This window comes from Lonchura striata, chromosome 1, assembly GCF_050655825.1.
Source record: "Lonchura striata isolate lonStrDom1 chromosome 1, ASM5065582v1, whole genome shotgun sequence".
NCBI classification, from domain to species: domain Eukaryota; kingdom Metazoa; phylum Chordata; class Aves; order Passeriformes; family Estrildidae; genus Lonchura; species Lonchura striata.
The window spans coordinates 91,845,239-91,865,664 of record NC_140703.1 but is presented as its reverse complement, the minus strand read 5'-3'; the positions used below and the strand labels follow the sequence as shown (position 1 = coordinate 91,865,664).

Genomic DNA, 20,426 nt, shown 5'->3' with positions numbered 1-20,426 from the left:
TATTTCAGAACCTATATCATATCCACAACATTTTAGACAGCTGATCCAATTTGCGTATTTATTAAAAACTCAACACAGCACTAAGACCAAAAAAATCTTAGAATAAGCTGCAGCAGAAACAATCAGATTCTGTTTCAACATAGATAGAAATAGGTTTGCCACATGCCATCTGAACTGCTGGGAATGCAACTATTGGGGTAGGAAGCATGACTGATAGCACTTTTCACTTCAAAAGGGAACAAGACAGAAGGAAAATAATATATGGGAATCAGATGGGAGAAAAAATTTCTTCTTTAAAGTGGTGAGGCTTTTTTTTTTCATTTGTTTAGTAAATGTACATCAGTTCAATAAGACCAAATAGAGGGGACAAATGGTTGAAGTAGATTTTGAGCAAATTACTAGAAAGCAACATCAAGTCCATAACAGATAAACTCAGTTGGTCAGAAACAAGTCAAAATCAGAAATACCAGGAAGAAAAAATCTTAAGTCACATACATTCTTTTTTTACTGGTTTCTATGTTTATATATGCAGACACCTCCATTATCTCATGAACTGTCTATCTCACTAATCCTTAGTGTTAATACTTGTAAATAACGTCTTTGGGAATCATTTGTCATCTGTTTATTGGTTATCCAGTATTTCCAAGATGGTTCTCTCTAACAAAAAAATTAACAATACTAGAAATTCTTAAAATTCTGCATAAAGGACAGAGAAAGAAATGCAACTCTTACAGTTTGTTTGCTTCAAAAGCAAAAATGTTTCAAAAACCCCAAACCAGCCCTAACCCCAAGTCCTCTAACAAGGCACAAGGCGCCCTCTGGTGGATGTTTGGCTGCACTTGCCGGTACCGACTGCGGGTCGGTGTCAGGAACGAATCCTGGCCTTTCACATAAAAACGCCCAGCCTGGCACCAAGGGCAGTCGCAATGACTAACAAAAATAACTTGCAGAAACCGACTGACTTTTGCAGCGAGTCGAGACATTTTCTGAAGCAAATCTGAATTTACCTGGCTTATGACTGTACTTAAAGGATTTTCAGAGAACTTTTGGTAGTGTAACTCTTTCCTGCCAAGTCTTTTCCTCATATGATACAACATACAGGATTTCATAAATCTGCAGTAACTGATGACTGAATTGGCATCCAGAGCTTTACCTACACTTAACCACTCACTCCTGAAAAATTCGAAGTGAGCTCAGCTGAACTGAATCAATCTGCTCTTTTCTTTTAGTTGCAAATGGCACTTGGTTACTTCACATCAGAGAAAATGATGTGGCAAGACTACACAGAACGTGTGAGCTAATTTCATCTCATGAGAGTCATAAAAAAATTCCTAAGAGCTTACTTCTCCTTCCAACTGTAACAATAGGTGATCTACACAAAAATAATGGTTAAAAAGACAAATCCAGCTATTAGAAACGAATAGAGCACCACAACAGTAGGAACTGATAGTATTCTGTTCAGCTAGACAGTCAGATTACAGATCAAGTAAAAATGTTAGTTTTACCTTTCTTGTTTGGCTCCTTCAGATTCTGTCCGAGCAGTAGATTTATTCTTTTGCTGTTTTAGAACATTATGAACACGGACTTTGTAGCTCTCAAATTCTGATGTAACAGATGCTTGCTCAGCCTATCACACAGAAAACAAACTTGTAAGTTATACTATTGACTATTGCTCCCTTATTTCTCTATGTTGAAATGCATCTTACACTGAAAATAATTAAAACCACCTGCTGCATTTCCTTCTTTAAAATAGATAATTAAAACAGTAACCACCATAACAGATAATGTTTCTTTAGATTTTAGCTGAGTTTTTTCGAGAAGCTGCATTCAGCTGTTGCTTACCTGCAGGATGCACACCTACCATACAATAGTGGCCATAGAGTAGTGCAGTATCCCCATAAAGGTGGTTTGAACATAACAGTCCTACTATATTTTGAATCTGTTTGTCTCCAATGCAAACACTGCATTCCAGGACCATCTAACAGTGTTATATGAGCAAAAAAATCCCAGAAACAATAATAAACTTCAGCAACAGTGTCAGTTTTCCATTTAATACACCTGCCAATTAAGAAGCTGCTCATATTTCAGCATATTAAAAGGTGCTTGCAAATGAATTTTTTACAGCTTTTTTTTCTTTAAAGTGGTATCTGTGTTAATTGGTTTTATATGAAGCAAGTTATATTCCTTTTTTTTTCGTTTGTGCTTTTTTCTTTCAAGAATTTTCTTTTCCCTGAATGTGTATTTACTGATCATCTTAAATAAACCCTGGCTCCCCAGTACCACAAGTTTTTTCCCTATTGTAAATAGCAATATGCAAGTCCAGATGTTTCACTCCAAGTGATATATGTCAACAAGGACAGTCTGGCTTGTCCTTTATACCACCGTTCAATTACTGGGGTAATTTGCAATTCTTGACAGGCAAAAAGAGAAGAGTGAAAAATCTGCAAAGTATTTTTGAAGAAGCAAAGAGTGCAAGTAATCTCCCTTCTTAAGCCTTTAAGATTACTTCTAACACTGGAATACCTGGGCTGCTCTGCACTCTTCTTGCAGGGTTGCAATTTTTTGCTGGCAAGCACTCATCGTACGCTGGTGCTGCTCTGAAGACGTTCGCAGCTGTTCCTGAACTTTATGCTTTTCTGATGTCAGTACAGCCACTTGAATCTGAAAAAGTCAGTTGAAAATTTCACTATCATGAAAAATTTTCTTGCTTCTCCAAGGAAACATGCGACTGAGAACCTAGGACTCTACTACAGTAATTCCTGCACAGAACTGGTGAATACAAAATTAAAATCCAATAAAAATAGAATAAAAAAATATAGACATTGGTTACCATGTAATAATTTTTAAAATGTGATCCTGTTTAAAGAGAGAATTGAAGATATAATTACAATGCTGGGGTGGCAGCATTTACGAAAGCCAACCTCTCTCCCTTTCCTGCTTCTTTTATTACATTCCAATACATTTCTATTCCATATTACAGATAGACAACACTTAGGATGTTTGCTGACAATGTTGTGCTCTTCTGTTTTTAAACTGAACAACTTCCATTTTTAAAGAAATGTTAAAAAATATGTTCCAGTTACAAGCTTCAAACTCCACAGTCCTCTCCTTTGGTGGAAAGGAAAAGAGGAAAACGGGTAAATCCACTTAAAAAAATCACAGGAAAAAATATTTGGGGAAAGCAGCAAACAGACAAAACTCATTTAAGAAAACTAAAAGTAAAAATAGCACCTCTTTATTCTTCAGACTATATTCCATGTGCCCAGGACAAATCACACCCTTACTACTTAAATAAGAAAACCTGTACTAACGAAAAGTGAGTTTTCTTGCCTTATAGGCTTCCACTTGCTGTTGACTGGCTTCCAGTTCCCCTTTCAACGATGCCTGCAACATTAGATGGTCATTTTCCTGCAAGATAAAATTACCTGGAGATTAAAAAAAAAAACAAACCTGCAAACTTCAGTAACCTAAAAATTCAGCTTCCAGCTGTTTTTTAAAATGTAGCTTAAAAATAGAACACACAGTCATTAGGCTATGGACTTACAGCTTGTTTTGAATCAGCCAGTTCTTTTTTGGTTTTCACCAGGAGTTGTTTTATCTTGGCATTTCTTTCCTCATCCTGTTGCATAGTTGACTGAAGTGACTCTAATGCAGAGAAAAACAATTATATGCAAAGGAAACTTCCCCTCTTATATTTCCTTAAAAATGCTGGAAAATCCTTTAAAAATTCCAACAGATTCCTTAAGAGCTGCAAACAAGTAGCTTACAGTAACTTTAGTAAACTTTCCTAAGTTATCACAAAGATCATAAAATAAGTGAAACATTTTCAAGATTTACACTTGAGCATAGGAAGAAATGGAGTTTTCATATGGTAATCAGTAAAGTTTTATGAGAGTGGTATATCCAAATGAAACCCTTGTCAGCCACCGATATTTATAATTTATGAATAACTTTATCAGGTAATAAACACAGTATGACAGGCAGGTAAATTGGTTTTTAAGTGCTGAACACTGGATTAGGTGATAACCTAGTAAAGGTTATCAAAAAAAGACAAAATTACTTTCCTAACGCAACTGTTTAATATTCCCTGCAAAGCTTACCATCGCTTGCTGACTTGAGAAGTTGTTTCTGAATTGTATCTTTTACCACAGCTACCTATACCATAGTGACTTTTCTGTTTATAGCTTACTCACTTATTTCTTCCTGTAGCGTCTCATGTTTCTGTTTCTGAATCCCTGTTTCTTGCTCCAGATCTTCTATTCTGCTGTCTTTATCAGTAATCTTCTGATTAAGTTCTTTTACTAGCCTTTCATAATCAGCTATTTCCATATCCATCAGTGTACTCTTATGAGCATCCTGCAAGGTATACAAAATGAAGTTAGAGCTTACAATTTGCCTTGCATGTTATGACTTTTGTAATTCTGTAAAAAATATTCCCCATCAGACAAAGATTTCGTATCCATCCATGTCCACAAACATTACCCATCCACTGGGTTTCCATATCCTCAGTAAATAATCTGTTTTCAAACAAGAATCAAAAGCTTTGAAAAATATGTTGCTACTTTTATCAGTAGGTATTTTGTATGTATTAGTTTTTGTCATCTTTAGTCCTTACAACCAAGGCAATTTCTTAACAGTGCACTATACACGTACTCCAGACATCTGAATTCTATTCCTATTTCTAATCATGAAAGGCCATATAACCCAAGCTAAACAAACAAAAAATAAGACCAAAACCAATTCCAAAAGTACATTTCAGCTCTCCAAGCACACAACCAGGGGCCAAAGCCCTCACATTCTCCCTTTTGCAAGCCTCCAGCTTTAAAATCCTTAGAACAGAAAGGCAGGCATTCAACACAGCCAGATGGGCCAAAATCTTTGGTAGTCCACAAAGCACTAACATGGATGGCAACTCTACCTTTCTGGCCAGCTCTAGCTCTTGCATAGTTTTCTGCAGATGTTTCTTTTCCTTCTGAAGTTGTATCTGAAGCTCCTCTATTTCTCGGAGAGCACCACTATGTTCCTGAAATTTAAGCAGTTGTCAATTATGCAGTCCAATTTCAAAACAGATGCCAACATCTACACACACACAAACACACACACTTGTGTTGTACAAAGGTAGTTGATTCCTTTCTTAGGAAATCACTGTGAACCAGAGAAAAACCAACAACACTATGAAGTGGTTTTCACATTCTGTATAAATACCCCTAACCTGAACCGACAGCCTTGCAAAGTTCTTTCAGTGAACAGACCAAGTTTTCAAAAAGTCAAGTAACATGGAGGGAAAGTGCAGAACCTGGTCTATACAAACACAGTTTACAAAGGTCTAACAGAAATCACATCCAATCAAAGTCATGCTTCAGCCCATTCACCATCTCTATGAAGTACTACCTTTGTTTTCTGCTCTCTTAGAAGCTTTTCAGCTTCTAGTTCTTTGTCAGTCTTTGCTTTGGCTCTTTGTATCTCCAGTATCTGAGTTTCCAGCAGCTTAGCATTATTTTGCAGTGTTTCAACACGAGCCAGGAGGTCTTCATTAGCAGAGTGCAACTGATCATGCTGAAATTAGAACAGTGGAATGATAAAAACATAAGCTGCATTTATGTGCAATGTTAACAGATAAAATATTTTCTGTATTTAAAAAAAATACCCAACACTGATTTCTATCTAAATCCCGTACAAACAACATTCCTACAGATGAGTTCTGTCCAGCTTAATTCTGCTAATCCAGATAAATAAACAGATGAAATTAAAGCCATAAGCACATTTTGGTTATTTTGTTCAGTTAATTTGCCCAGCTTTCTGTAAAATGGCAAGAATCAAAGAAATCTGAAAAAAATACTCAAAAACTTATGCTTTCTGCATTATCACTGTCCCCTTGCAACAATACAGTATTTCAATACCTATTGCCACACTCCAAATACAGCTGATACATCAGCCTGTATTTATAAACAAATGATCATACTATTAACTCCTAAAAAAGGCTGAACTACAAGCTTTGACTGAACCACCAAGTCTTCCACCAGTACCTAGTAAGAACTCTACTGCATCAGGCATACTTTTGCAATGACTTTAACAGATTTAATTTTGACAGACAATTTTGTATGCTAGTCTTTATTTTGCTTATTAAGAATGAAGTATAAGTGAAAGATGTCAACTACCTAAACAGCATTTTATTTAAAAATTCTTTATAACTTGAAAAATGCAAAGCCTGCATAATCAGCAGAATATATACTATTAATTCTTATTTCTTCCCATGCTATTGACTACTGGCTTGTGTTTATAAGGAAACAGTGGCCTAGGTGGATCTTTAGTGTATGGGGAATTTAACTCCTAAATACCAAACCCACTGCAGTGAGCTTTGCAAAAATGTGTCTCACAGCCTCTTAATTACTATCCAAGACTCTTCTGAATGCCACTATAGTACTCTACAATGCATCCTAAAGTCTCATCCTTGTGAAAAATGCAAAATCCATAATTTATTTGGTATATTTATACATTCTGTTGATCAAACAAAAAAATTAAAAAAAACCAAAGCCACATTTTGTTGAAGAAATAGAAGAAAAAATGTCTCAGTTAAAGGTTACTGCACTTAACAAGAAGTGTAGGTGTGCAGTCAGAGAAACAGTGCAAGTTTGATACTTGCAGCAGAGCTGTAGGTCCAAAATCAAGACAGAGATGATCTGCTCTTTTCTGTGAGTTGACCTGGAGTAAATTAAACTCTTTCTATCTACCAAGTCAGACATTCTAGATATATTTATCTTTGTCAAGGCCCAGGTAAGATACCAGATGTTGAAAAGGAACAAATAAACCACTCTGAATTTCAAGTCACTATTTAAAACACACTTAGGTTATGAAACTAAAGTAACAATCACATGATTAGGACTTGAACCCAATAGGCAGAATTTTCTTATGGTACTTATCGATAGATCAGACCCACATAAAGAACTGACCTGCTCAGATGACACCTGTAGCTGTCTTGTGAGGTCATCTATCTGACGTTCAAGATTATTTGCTTTGCCTTTTTCAGAATCCAGCTGTTCTCCTTGCTTGTCGTATTCCATCAAAAGATTCTTAACACATACAAACACAAAAGCATGATTTTTTACAAGATGTATTGCATAAGCACATTGTATACCTCTGAGGTGTGCTTACCTAGTATTTCATTATGTGAGTTGTCTTACTGCAACATCAGAAATATCAGAATGAAATTAAAGCTATCATTCCATTACACGCTCTGGGAGAAACCCCTTTCAGTTCATGACATTCTAGAATAATTCAGGTTGGAAGACAGCTCAGCAGGTGTCTCCCTCCTGTTTAAAATAGGGTCAGCAGTGAGATGATACCAGGTTGCTCAGAGCCTTGTCCAATCACGTCTTTCCAAGGACCTGCCTCCTAAAATGGAGATGTCTACTCCATTAGGCAACCTATTCAAAAGCTTGACCATTCTCATAACAAAAATGTTTATTCATGTATCCAGTTGGAATCTCTTCCTTCAATTGAGGACTACTGTCTTATCATGCACCACCATTAATAACCTGACTCTCTTCCCTTCATAATGTCTTTGTAAGTACTGGAAGACTCCTGTCAGGTTCCTTTGAAGTTTTCTCCAGGCTGAGCAACTTCTCATCACTTATTCCAGTCCCTTGACCACCCTGGTCATCCCCCGACTGAAATCACTTCAAGTTATCAATGTCTTTCTTGTGTTTGGGGGGAGAAGGAGGGACAAGAGTGGATGTAAGACTCTCAATGATGTCACAGAATAATTTAGATGATTCTTTAAGATCATTGAATCCAACTGTAAACCCAGCACTGCCAAATCCACCACTAACATATGTCCTTAAGTGCCGTGTTTTTATTCTTGTATATAAAGTGCTTGCTGTGTTTACTTATTATACTTTAAATACCACCAGGGATCGTGATTCCATTGCTTCCGTGTTCTAATGCTCAAGCATCCTTCTTTTAAAGAAACTGTTCCTAATATCCAATCTAAACCTCTCCTGGTACAACTTAAGGACATTTCCCTCTGTCCAATCTTGTTGCTTGAAAGGAAAGACTGATCAATCCCCACCTGACTACACCCTCCTTCCAGGTGTTTGGAGAGAGCGATAAGCCTCCCCTGAGCCTGCTCTTCTCCAGACTACATAACCTCAGTTCCCTCAGCTTCTCCTCCTAAGTCTTACAGGGAACAGCTTTCACTCGGGGAAGCAATGCTGACTCGTCACCTGCTTCTGCTTCATGTGCCCAGAGATGCGCTTCAAGAAGACTTGCTTCCAGGAAATTACAAGCTTGTCTTTATCATTTAAGAATTTTGAAACTGATCTTCAATTTTACATACTTTTCGGAATTCACAGGGATTTATTTTTTGCCTAGCAACATATTGATTGGTATGTATGATGCCAGATTCAAAAGGGTTAAAAATAGCATTCCAGTAGAAAGGAAGTGTCTCATTTTCTTCTGACAGCAGCTGCATGGTTCCCTTAAGAGAACCTTACATTTCTTGATTCTGGTATTCAACTGCACTGACACAATTTCTTTTGCCAAACATAATTGTGCAACTAAATAGCAACATATATCCAGGCTAGGCTTCAAACCCAAAGTATTTTCTGACAGTTTACTATCTTTAGTGAATGCGGCACTATTCTTACCTTATAGCTTTCAGCTCCTTGAATTACATCTTTCATTGAAGCAGACAATTGATCTTTTTCTGATCGAACCAACTCCAATTCTTCCTTCAGAGTCTGCATCTTATTAAAAAGAAGAGTGTGTCATTAAAACAAAGCCCTCCATGCAGAATCTTATACATATTAGGAAGTAGTCAGGGTACCTCTTTTCGGCTGGCATCTAATTCTTTTTTTGCTTTCACAGCAACCACTTTAATTTTATTTAGCTTCTCTCCTTTTTCAGCAGATTCTTTTTCAAGCACCCCTAAAAGAAATACATAAGAAAATTTAAAATTACACCTTTCCATTTCTTCCCAAGACATGAAATTAAACAAAATAGAATTAGAACAAAAACATCAGCATGACCTTAAAGCCAAACAAAATATACAGCAGGGGGTCAAGCATTTAATTTGAAGCTAAAACACCCAGACACAGAGAGAATTTAGAGGCCATCTTTCCTTGGACAATCTTTCCCCATTTCAGAAGCTTTCATCACAATTAAAAGTGATATTCCTGTCTACTTCTACATAAATCTAACAACTCAGAAGCATTTTCCTGCTTTTGTGTTGGGGTAACTGCAATTAAGCAACAGCAGTTTTGGCAGTGTTGCTTCCCTTTCCTTCTGACAGCCTCAGGGATTCTTACTGATAAATTTCCCACATTAAAAAATAAAGATTAAATCCACTACACTGTTTACAGACAGATGTACAGAGGAAGAAAAAGCCTTAAAAACTACCAAATCATATCCAACTTAAAATTGCTAATATTTTAAATTTACAATGGAAGGAATACTGTAGGAAGATGCACTAATGTCCACTTCCCCATCTTCCTCAACTTGTGGAAATACAGGACAATAATGCAAAGAAAGAAAAGGTATCTATCCAAAGAAGCCAGACCGTTTATACAGCAGGAAAAAAGTGAGAAAGATACCAATTTTTTCTTGAAGCTCTGCTACTGAAGACTGTTGATCAGTTTTCCCAGTCATTGTCTCCATTAAGTTCTGTATTATAAACAAAGATATAGAAGTATTACAAACATTTATTTGTGCTACCTGTTTTGTTCCTAACAAGCCACCAGAAGTTTCAACTACAGCTAAACTATGTTCTTACAACCAGGAAAGCCTTTATGAGCAACTTTGTATCAGCTTGGTGAAAATACAGTTATGCTGAAAGCAGAACATGTTAATCTTTTAAGAACTGCTTTCCATCCTGTCCAAGAACAAAAAAGGGGAGACACCCTCATTCTGCAGCTGTCAGCTTTACTAAACCAGCAATTCCTGAGACCAGAAGCTAATGCAGATCAAAAAGTTTTGTTTCAGATGGAACCACAGATAGTTAGATGTGAAAGATTATGAGGTCAGGTAGTCCATCTAGTCAACTGATTGCTTCAAAGGATATTGATGGGAATAAAGGTTTAAGTACAAGCAACTTTTGCCAAAAAAAGCATTATAATTGGTTTTGTTTAATTTTTTTTTTCCTGGGGGAAAGAAGGGAATTTTGGGGGTGCTAGAAAACTCTGAAATATGTGCTTTCTAGGAGGGAGACTCAATTTGAGGCCAAGGGAAAAAAAAGAAAAAAAACAAGAAAAGAGAGAATTGAAAGTATTTTTTGAACCTTAATTCTGAAGACTTTAGAGGTTTAGTCTTTATACTTCAATAACAAAATATAACCTTTAGAGAACTCAGTTCGTCTTTCACATTTCTAAGCTCAGTTTCCTTTTGTTCCAGAATGAAATTTAAGTCGTCATGTTTTTCAGGTCCTTTTTGCTGTTCTTGTAATTGGCTTTCATAAAGAGCAAGTTTTTGACTAATTTCTTCAGTATTAGCTAAAAGATCTTGATTTTCAATCCTTGTTTTTTCGCTGGCATTCCTCAGCTCCTGGATATCGTGTTGAAGCGCTTCTTTTTCAGACAATACTCCTTCCAGTTCTTCTCTCAAGAGATTTTTTTCTTTTTCAAAATCCTGAATAAGGGATCTATGTTCTCTATGTTGAGTTGCATTCTCTTCCTCTAATCTCTCAACTTCTCGCTGCAAACTAATGACTTCTTCCTCCTTTTGTAGAGCAAGGCACTGCTCTTCTTTAATTTTTGACAAGCATTCATTTGCAATTTTTAACAAGTTAAGACAGTCATATTCTTCATTAGAATCTGAAATGCTGAACCCCACTTGCTCAAGTAGGTGGTACAGCTGTGTTCTTACAAGGGATGTGTGCACTTGTTCATTTTCAAGTAATGCTGATATATGGTCTTTTTCTGCAGTCATAATTTGTAGTTTCTTTTCTAAGTTTTCAGACTGCTCTTTCAATACTAAACAACTATCTTTTTCAGATGTAGTCCTTCCTAGCTTTTCACTTAATTCACCTTTTTCCTGACTGAGTTTCTTATTTTCCTCATGAAGAGTGTACACTTCAGATGAAAGCTGTTCTTTATCACGCACCAGAGATTCAATCTGTTTTTCTAGTTGCTCTAGCATTTGAGTATTTTCACCCTTTGAAGTTAAAGCTTCATTCAGTCTCTCTGTTAATTCCTCTACCTTTTGTTTCAGGTCATTATTGCACTGGTTAGCAACATCTACTTCTTGCTGAAGTTCCTGAATTTTAACTTGTTCTTGCTTGCACGTTTCCTGAAGGGTTTTTCTCTCTTCACCCAAGCATTTTAAATCATTTAAAATATCCCTGTTTTGATCAGTAAGAGCAACGATCTTCTCTTCCAGTTCTCTTACAGTAATCTCTTTTTGGTCAATGGAACTTGTCATTGCGCTATTGTCCTCCTGAAGACTAACGATTTTACATTTAAGTTCTTCTATCTCTGACTGATTAGATGACAATTTTTCTACTTCTTCCTGGAGGCGATTTACAGTTTCAAGGAGAACATCCCTTTCATTGAAAGCAGCTCGGAGTTTCTGCTGCAGCTGACTAACATCAGAAGCTTGCTGTTGTTTCATAGATTCAAACTCCTGGCTGATCTTCCCAGCAGATTCGCCTAGCTCAGCCTGTAGAGTTTCCATTGTTTCTCTCAGGCTATTGTAACTGGACACTGCTTCTTCCTTCTCCTGAGTTAGCTTTTCAAGTTGTTCTCTAAGTTCCTGCATTTCAAAAACTAATGCCATCTGCTCTTTTTCAGAACCAGATAATAACGTTTCATTTAGTTCAGAAATTTCTCTCTGGTGTTGATCTTTCAGAGTCTGAATCTCTAATTTGTGCTCTTTTGCAACAGTTTCATAGTGCTGTCCTGCTGCTTGAAGCTCCAATTTTAGTTTTTCAATTACACAGCAGTAATCTTCTTTAGTAAGCTGCAATTCATTTATCTTAAAATCCAAGTCTTCCCGCTCATGAAAGTACTCATCCTTCATACGATGGATCTCCTCTTCCAGTTTTATCTTGACATTGCTCATATAAGTTAACTCGTCTTTTAGTATACTATGCTGTGACTGGAGTTCTTCTAAACTGTGCTCCAGGTACCTAACTTTTTCCTCCATTTTTGCTTTTACACAAGGTTCTTCTTGTGTATCTGCAACATCTCTCTTGTTTTCTAAATTTTTATGTAAGACTTCTCTCAGCTGCTCCAAGTCATATTCACGCTGGTCAGCCTGAGCACTCATTTCATCCTGGACATTCTTCTCTGTCAAATTGTGCTGTAACTGATTTATTTGATTTTGCTTTTCTTCATTTTCTTTAGATGATATTTCAATCTGATGCATTAGTTCTGACAACTCTTCCTGATGAGCAGTTTTTAATTTTTTAAGCTCTTCATTCAGAGTTTTTATTTCATTATGGTAACACTGAGAGTTGCTTTTAATAGTTTCTTGCAGATATGTCACTTCTTTGTTTTTGTCTTCATTTACAGCTTCCAACTGCTTGTTCAGACACAAAATTTGCTCCTCATAAGTAGATTTCATTCTTTGGACATCATCTTGTAATCTTTTAACTTCTTTTTGACTATCATTGTAACATTCAACCTGTTCCAGCAGCTCTATTTGTTTCTTCACTTGTTCATCCAATTCCATCTTCAGCTTTTTTAAATCCTCATTGTGCTTGCATTGAGCATTTGCTAATTCACTCTTCAGAGCTTTTATTTCTTCCAGAGAGTCAATTCTTGCTTGTTCCAGTTGCTTCTGCAATTCTTCTGTTTTAGCCACTGCAGCCTAAACAAACAAGCAAATTATTAAATACTGGTAATGTAGCACACAGAATTTCCAAGTGAACTATTTACAATAATGAATTAGAAAACCTAGTAGTCCACAGTTTTAAAAACTGCTATAGCTTTTAAATATCTAACTGTATTAGGACAACTCCATTCAGAAGTACAAGAGTACAAGAACATTTGCAAAATGAGAAAGAAAAACTAAGTCCTAGGTCATGTTTACCAGCATAATTTCACAAAATGGTCACAACAGACTTTAGCTTTAGCAACTATTCTGATAATGTATTAAAGATCAGATAACTTTTAGTGCATCAAATTCAGGTATCTGGAATATAACAATGTCTATCAATTGCAAGCAATTCAGTCTTTATCATTAATTGAGATTATTGATATAATATAGGTGCCATAGCTGACAGGCTCCTCCTTATGAATATCTAAAGGTAAAGCTCACTTGAATATCTAAAGGTTTACCTTGTAAAGGTAAACCTGTGCTCCCATGAAAAGATAAAGCTGATTGATCTAAGCCTATGTAGGCTTTTAATGCACAGACTGAATTCTTCTTGCAGCTGTGGATCTAAACAGTGTACATAAGGATTTTTTATTTATTATTATAAACTAGTGGGTGCAGAGAAAATATGCTTTAATATATAATGCCTTTATATTTTTTTAGAGTTTTTAAGAGATAGAACACAGGTAAGTGAAGAAAAATATTAAAATTAGATAGGCTACAAGCAAAGCTAGAAAATAAACAAAATTCTGAAATATTTCAGTAATGTTCCACAGCTCATTTCAGTACCTCTGCTTCTTGCTTTATTTGAATGTTTTCTTTTTTCAGAGCTATGCATTGCTGCTGACTTTCAGCTTTTTCCAGAAGCACAACATCCAGCCTTTCTGTGAGAGCCTAATATAAAATGAGAAAGATCACTGAAAGAAGGGTTTCTTAACAATGAAAACACTGATTTCTGCAAAATGTAGGAACTCACATATAGATTATGACACTTTATGTCAAATAAACACATCAGTCAGCAATTTAAAAATTGCTTTCAGCCCAAATACAACTGAAATGAAACAGGTAGACTAAAACAATGATTCTGGGTTCTTTTAAAAATTGCACTTGTGATGAGCTAATTTTTTATTACCAGGTGATGATAGTGAAGTTCCCTCTCAGTAGAAAAGAAATCTCTATCCAAATTATTCAAAATAATTATCTAAGTAAGAAATTATTCCTCCTCACTACCAATTTTCAATTTCATATGCTATGACCCTTATCTTGAGAAAACATCCTAAAAGCATTTCTTGTGACATGCAACTTTATGTGTTTCTAATCTCATCAAATGACTGTCTCAGAACTTTTCTACATGGCTGAAGTCTTTCTGCAATGGTCACTCCAAAATAAACTAAAACTGGTCTAACCAGCCACAGGAGGAAAAGTCTTACAGGGGCCATTCATAGTCACAGAATAGTTTGGGTGGGCGGGGACCTTTAAAGGCCATCTAGTCCAACCCCCTGTAGTGAGCAGGCACATCTTCAACTCCATGAGGTTGCCCAGAGTCCCATTCAACCTGATCTTGAATATTTCCAGGGGTGGGGAATCTACCACCTCTCTGAGCAGCCTTTTCCAATGTTCCACTGCCTTCTGTGTAAAAAAAAAAAAAATCTTCCTTACATCTAACCTAAATCAACCCTCTTTTTGTTTAAAACCATTATCTGTTGTTCTATTGCAACAGACCCTGCTGAAGATCACATCTTATGAGCCCTCTTCAGGTACTGAAGTGCTGTGGTGAGTTTTGCCTGGAAAGTGTACTACTCTGTACTATTCCTCACAGAACCAAGAGTGTTTGCTGGCAAGTGGAGTAAGGATGTGAGGGGAGAAGGAAAAAAAAGAGTTTTAGGAAGTGTCTTGGATTCCTGCAGATTGAGTCCACTCAATTTGAGTCACAGTTTTCAAGCTATTAACTATTTACCAAATTAATTCTGCGGATTTATTTCAGCCAACTTTACATAATACAATAGAAACAAATTACATGTTCCTACCTGAATAATATCATCAGCTCCTGCAGCAGCTGCTTTAGATCGGAGTTCTTCAATTTCTTTCTCCAGTTCTTAAAATGTAAAGAAATTTGACAGTATGTATTGATGCTGAATTACAGTAGCAAATTTTAGTAAATCCTGTACCTGACAACACTTCTATTTAAATCAGAGAGGTCTTTTAGTTCATCAGCTTTTGTTTGTTACTGAGTGATAGACAGGACTAACAGAAAGAGAACAAATATTCATTACTACTTCTCCAGTCCTGACCCCAAAGCATGGCTTCCTGAGGAAGCAAAACTTCCTTGCTTGGATAGAGGGACAACAGATAGAAATTTTTCTCAAGATCATCTTACCTTCTATTTCATGGTCAATTTAAATCAGAGGAAAGATACTCAGTTTCTACTGTTTCTTTAAAAACAGGCAGCAAGCAGAACAGCAAGATCTTATGAATAACCACACTGAGGAAAAGCCTGGTACAGCCCATTTCTGTATTGTTATTGTTTCAGAGGGCAGCTACCATCAGTCAGCATAACTATCATTCCAAACAAGGGGAAGTGACACCAGTTCAAGCAGTGGGCCACAGGAGGAAAAGGGACAGCAGAGTGAACAAGGACAGTACATGAGAGCACAGATTTACAGGGACTGTAAGGTGTTAAGCATAAAATTTTGTTTGGTATATTTTATAATTTATTGTTAAAGCAATAAATGATCAAATATAAAGTAGCAAAGTATCTTAAAGAAGTCACTGTAGTCTACAACAAACTACACTCTACTAATTATGCAAAAAAATATGAGACATTCCTGCTCCCATTTGCTTCCTGAAAAGCAACCTGCACCAACATGGGGAACAGACAACGATAAATCCCACTTCAACTTTTCCACAAGCTACACTGTACCATCATGCCACACTGTCAGACCAAAATTAATTTAATACCTTACAAAAGCAATGCTTCTTTTCTTCTCTTTCTTAATCAAATTAATTCAATCCTTATCCTCCCACCATAAATAGCAAAACTGAAGAAAAATAAAATCTAGTATTTTTGCCTAGAATTTAAATCTGCCTATCAAAAGCACACAGTGATATTTGAAAAGGTCAGGTAGTGCCAAGCATTAAGGCATAAATTGCACTTTCCAGTAAGATACCTGCACATCTTGACTTCACTTTCTGTATAAGCATCACTTGCTTTTTTGCAAACTTGATGAGGTCTTCTTTGGGCAATGTGTCCAGCTGTAAAGAAACTATGTATCAGAGAAACCAGTTTCCTCTAACCCAGAGGGAAATAGAAACAAGGCATTTTAGCATCTGACTGCCAAAAAGCTGAATTTTAGGACAAGAAACTCTTGCCATACATTTGCAAGAAGAGTAACATTTCAAAGAAGAATAACAGTCCAAGTTACTGATGTTCTGCTATACAATTCTATTATTTCAATTACATAACAGAAACTACTCCTCATTCTGTACATGTCTGAAACAATTCTGAAGCACACAATTGGGCAGTGTCAGTTAGGAAAACTCAGTTAGGAAGGATTACAATTCAGTAATACAATTTGAGCAATATTTTTAAAGTAGCTTGCTGACCTAACATTATCATTGTTTAAATTTACTTCCTATGTATGCAAAGATGTCTGAGTCCATTATGAAACAGACTGCTGCCAAAACTAGATGCCATTAATAATTTATCAAATATAACAGGAAGTGAACATACCAAAAAGATGTTTTTTCCTCTCATGATTTCCAAAACACTTTATCTTAATGTTTATAAGTTAATTTTTCGTGTCTAGAAGAAATGTTAAAAATACCTTTGTCTTCCTAGTAGTCAGAGCTTGCATGCTAACCCTTACTGCTAGCCAGATAAATTAGGTTTGTGAAGACTGATTACCTTGGATTTGCCTGATCCTGGTGTTCCAGAAGACCCCACCACCTCTTGCCCAGCATCTTGAACCTACAACAAAATAAAGTACAATCTGCAGTAACAGACTTTTTGGTGTAAGACTACCAAAAGAACTAATTGTAAGTCTCCAAACAGAGAGGAACTGAATATAGCAAAAGCACAAGAAAAAGGCAAACCAAAAATTTTAAAACAACATGTATTTGTAGGATGAGTCAGAAACAATGGGAAAAGAGCTCCTGTGATTATTAGAACAGCAGAATAGAAAGCTCCCAATGTCCAAACCAGTATGATCTTATGATTCCATTACTGAATGGACATGTAGAGCTGATACAGTATTGCAAATTAATTTTATTTACAAGCAGTTTCAAAAGCATGACTCACTATCTTGTTCTTAAAAGAGACATTAAAAGAAAAAAAGCAAGAGCAGTAACAAAAAACCCAAAACCAAACCAACCAAACAAAAAAACCATACAATCTCTCCCACAAACAACAATAAAAAAACCCCCAAAAAAACTTGTATCGGAGTTGCAGTTAAATCAAACTTTGTGAACTTTTAGACTACATAAGCTCCTAATCTTTCTTTGTTTCCTTCTTAAGCACACTGGCTCATCACTAAAATTGTTAGCCTATCAAATATATTCCAAAAGACTCAGAAAAGCCAGGGCTCATTTGGACAAATTACAACCCCTCTCTTTATTTTTTTTTAAGCATACTAGTTCCCACTAGGATTGCTGGCCTAACACACATATCTGAAAAGGCTCTGCAAGTTCTGTGCTCCCTATCCCTAAAATACACGCAAAATGCTTCCTGCCTTCCACTGTAAATTTCCACCTGGGAGACTGTTACTTTACAGTGATTTATATGGGATATGCTTATATATAATCAGGACCACAAAGAAATGTATGCAGCCATGATGCTGCGAAGGAAAAGGGAACAGACTTCCAATATATTAGGAATAGCACTTCCAAGCCTTCACCTTTACCCTACTTTTTTCTTCATACTATCTATCATATATGCATGAGTATAAAAGTGAAGAGGTGTATATATAAATATTTTTGTATCTCTAGATGTGTGTGCGTGTGTGTGTATGTATACACACCTACCCTCATTTTTATTCTGCTACTCTCTTCATTCTGCCAAAAAAAAATCAAAACCCTTATAGTAGAAACTAAGGAAGAACCACACTGAATCTGATCACTATGAGAATGGGCAATCACTAATAATTTAGACAGAACAGGTGATACAGATAATAAAAAGCATCACCTTTAGAAATATGAGTTCAAGTACAGACCAAGGACAAAGGCAGTTATAGTCATCTATGCACACATATGCTAAGTATTTGGGGTTTTTTTTAAGATAGCAAAAAGAAAGTATTAGGAAAAAATGTGCTGCACAGCATTAGGAAAAACAAAGCTATAAAGTTTCAGATTTTCTTAGCATGTAGAACTTTGTCAACATTTATACTCCTAATATTTTAGCACTTGGACAGCATAATGAATTATAACAAACTGCATGTACTGTTCAGAAAATGACAGCTCACTACTCTTCATACTACAGCAAGGTCAGATAAATTTTCTTCTCACAATACTTTTACTCCTTACTATTTTAATCTAATACATACAGAAGCATAATCACTTGCTGTGTAAAACAATGCATCCAGTTTTGCTGTCCTGGTAACAGAAACCAGGCAGCTCATGTTGAGGGCTTCACCCACTTGAGTTAAAAGAAAAATGAGGAAGATAAGCTACCAAAAAACCCTGAACTTTTCATTGATTAGTTGCATCCGAGCTGTAAGCCAGCAGCTACTATGCTTTTGAGTATGCTTTTGAGCCCAACACAATCCTGCATGGTTTCTAGTCCACCATTCTGACATCTGGATGCTTCCATAGTTTACCGATATACACACACACACACACACACATACATACATTCTTTTTTTAGATTATATTTCAAGCCTACTTTACCCCCTACACTTAAGGGTTTCCAGGACACACTTCAAGATGCTCTATGTATTTTAACAGCTATCTATCCCTTACTTTTGCAATAGCTTAATATACTCTTAGAAAGCCTAACCAATGCATAAATGCAATATATTAGCCTTTGCTGTGAACTGTGGCATTAGTGGCCATCATGAACAGCAATTTTCTGAGCAGTGTGCAACTATTAGACATCACCAACCCTAAGCGTACCAAGTGACATAAAAATGCTTGTGATTGCTTCAACCAACAGTGGCATTGAACCTCTATTAGAATGTGGCACACGAGCAGCACAAATACTACCTGAGGAGTTAATTTAATGTGTGAACTTAAAAGTCCTCAACGCTACCTTTAGATTTGCCCTGGTGTTTATAAAAGCTACACTAGACACAGACCCTTCAGTGGTTCTATTTGTTTGCGTTGGTAGGCGTTTCACAGCCGACGTCCTGTTAACACACCGGGTCCCCTCAGTGAGAAAGGAGCGCTTGTTGTCCCGTGGGCGCTGTCACACAAGTGACCACTCAACGCCCGGCCGTGTGTCACCGCGTGTCGCTGCCCCCGAGCCCGCGCCAACAGGGCGGCGTCCCCGCCTTCTAAGCAGGAGGGGCCCCACAGCAGCCCGCACGGGCGCTCGCATTTCCGCAGGGCAGCGGCGGCGGCAGGGCCCTGCCCGCCCCCGGCGGCGGCAAAGGGCGCCCGGCGGCGGCAAAGGGCGCCCGGCGGCCCCCGCGCTGCTCCGGCCGTACCCGGGAAGGGACAGGAACCCGCGGCGTGGGAGCGGCCGGCCCGCACCCTCCCCGGCCCCCCGTGCCGCTTGCCAAGGTCGCGCACCGCCCCAGCCGCGGTGACCCCGAGGGCTCCGCGGCCCCTCAGCCCAGCCGCGCCGCGTTACCTCCATGGCGGGGCCGGCCGGCTGCAGGGGCGGGGAGATCGCGGCGGCACAGCCGCTGCCAGCGCCGCTACATCCTCCCCGCGCCGCTTCCGCCTCCGTCATCCCGGCACGCCGGGCCGGCGGGGCTCGGGCCGTCCGTCAGGGAGCGCCGCCCCGGGGGCGGGCGGGGCTGCGCCGGGCGCCGGCCTCGTGCTCTCCGCCGTAGGAAGCGGGGAAAGGGGAAGGGTACGGCTGCAACACCCGTGCACCCCGCTATTCCCTGTTCCTGAAGGGCGCCTAAGGGCAAAGCAGCGCTGCAGGCTCTTGTCTCACTGCCACCATAAGGAGAATGTGAGGTGGAGGGTGATGTGCTCGGGCAGAAACGTAGCGATTTAAGACCCGATTTTTAATACCGTGATGGAAACGCAAAGTGATTTAAATTATTTATCAAATAAATGCGGCGGGTGTCAATAGGATGGTGCCAGACTCTTCATCAGTGCCCAGCGACAGGACGAGGAGCAACGGCCTTAAATAAAACTACAAGAAGTTTTACCCCAACATGAAGAAGAATTTTACTTAAAGGGTGGCAGAGCACTGACACAGCTGCCCAGGGGGCCTGTGGATTCTCCCTCTGGAGACATTCAAACCCCACCTGGATGCATACTTAGGCACATGCCTTGGCAGGGGCGTTGGATGACATGATCACCAGAGGTCCTTTCCAACCCTAACAATTCCATGGTTCTGTAAATCCAAAAATGGATGTGAAGGACTACCAGAGCAAATAGCAGAACCTAGGTGTTATGGCTTGTAATTTCATGTTCTTAAAGAGACCTTTTACGCCTGTTTGAGTAGATGT

The 20,426-nt window shown here is 38.0% G+C and overlaps 1 protein-coding gene across 2 annotated transcripts in view; it reads right to left on the bottom strand.

Annotated features, from left to right (window-relative positions):
- GCC2 (GRIP and coiled-coil domain containing 2) overlaps window positions 1–19,696 on the bottom strand; it is a 29,622-nt gene extending 9,926 nt beyond the window's left edge. The window contains exons 1-17 of one of the 2 annotated variants that reach the window (XM_021545530.3): window positions 19,592–19,696; window positions 16,712–16,774; window positions 15,975–16,059; window positions 14,835–14,902; window positions 13,597–13,701; window positions 10,330–12,801; window positions 9,591–9,660; window positions 8,825–8,925; window positions 8,646–8,744; window positions 6,951–7,070; window positions 5,392–5,556; window positions 4,919–5,023; window positions 4,194–4,356; window positions 3,545–3,645; window positions 3,331–3,408; window positions 2,524–2,661; window positions 1,506–1,627 (exon numbers count right to left, since the gene is read on the bottom strand). In XM_021545530.3, the coding sequence (XP_021401205.2) occupies window positions 1,506–1,627; window positions 2,524–2,661; window positions 3,331–3,408; window positions 3,545–3,645; window positions 4,194–4,356; window positions 4,919–5,023; window positions 5,392–5,556; window positions 6,951–7,070; window positions 8,646–8,744; window positions 8,825–8,925; window positions 9,591–9,660; window positions 10,330–12,801; window positions 13,597–13,701; window positions 14,835–14,902; window positions 15,975–16,059; window positions 16,712–16,774; window positions 19,592–19,693 (4,157 nt within the window). In that variant the 5' untranslated portion in view covers window positions 19,694–19,696. The remainder of the gene's footprint in view (window positions 1–1,505; window positions 1,628–2,523; window positions 2,662–3,330; window positions 3,409–3,544; window positions 3,646–4,193; window positions 4,357–4,918; window positions 5,024–5,391; window positions 5,557–6,950; window positions 7,071–8,645; window positions 8,745–8,824; window positions 8,926–9,590; window positions 9,661–10,329; window positions 12,802–13,596; window positions 13,702–14,834; window positions 14,903–15,974; window positions 16,060–16,711; window positions 16,775–19,591) is intronic. The other variant, XM_085583393.1, reaches the window with a different exon arrangement.
- Between the last annotated feature and the right edge of the window lie 730 nt (window positions 19,697–20,426).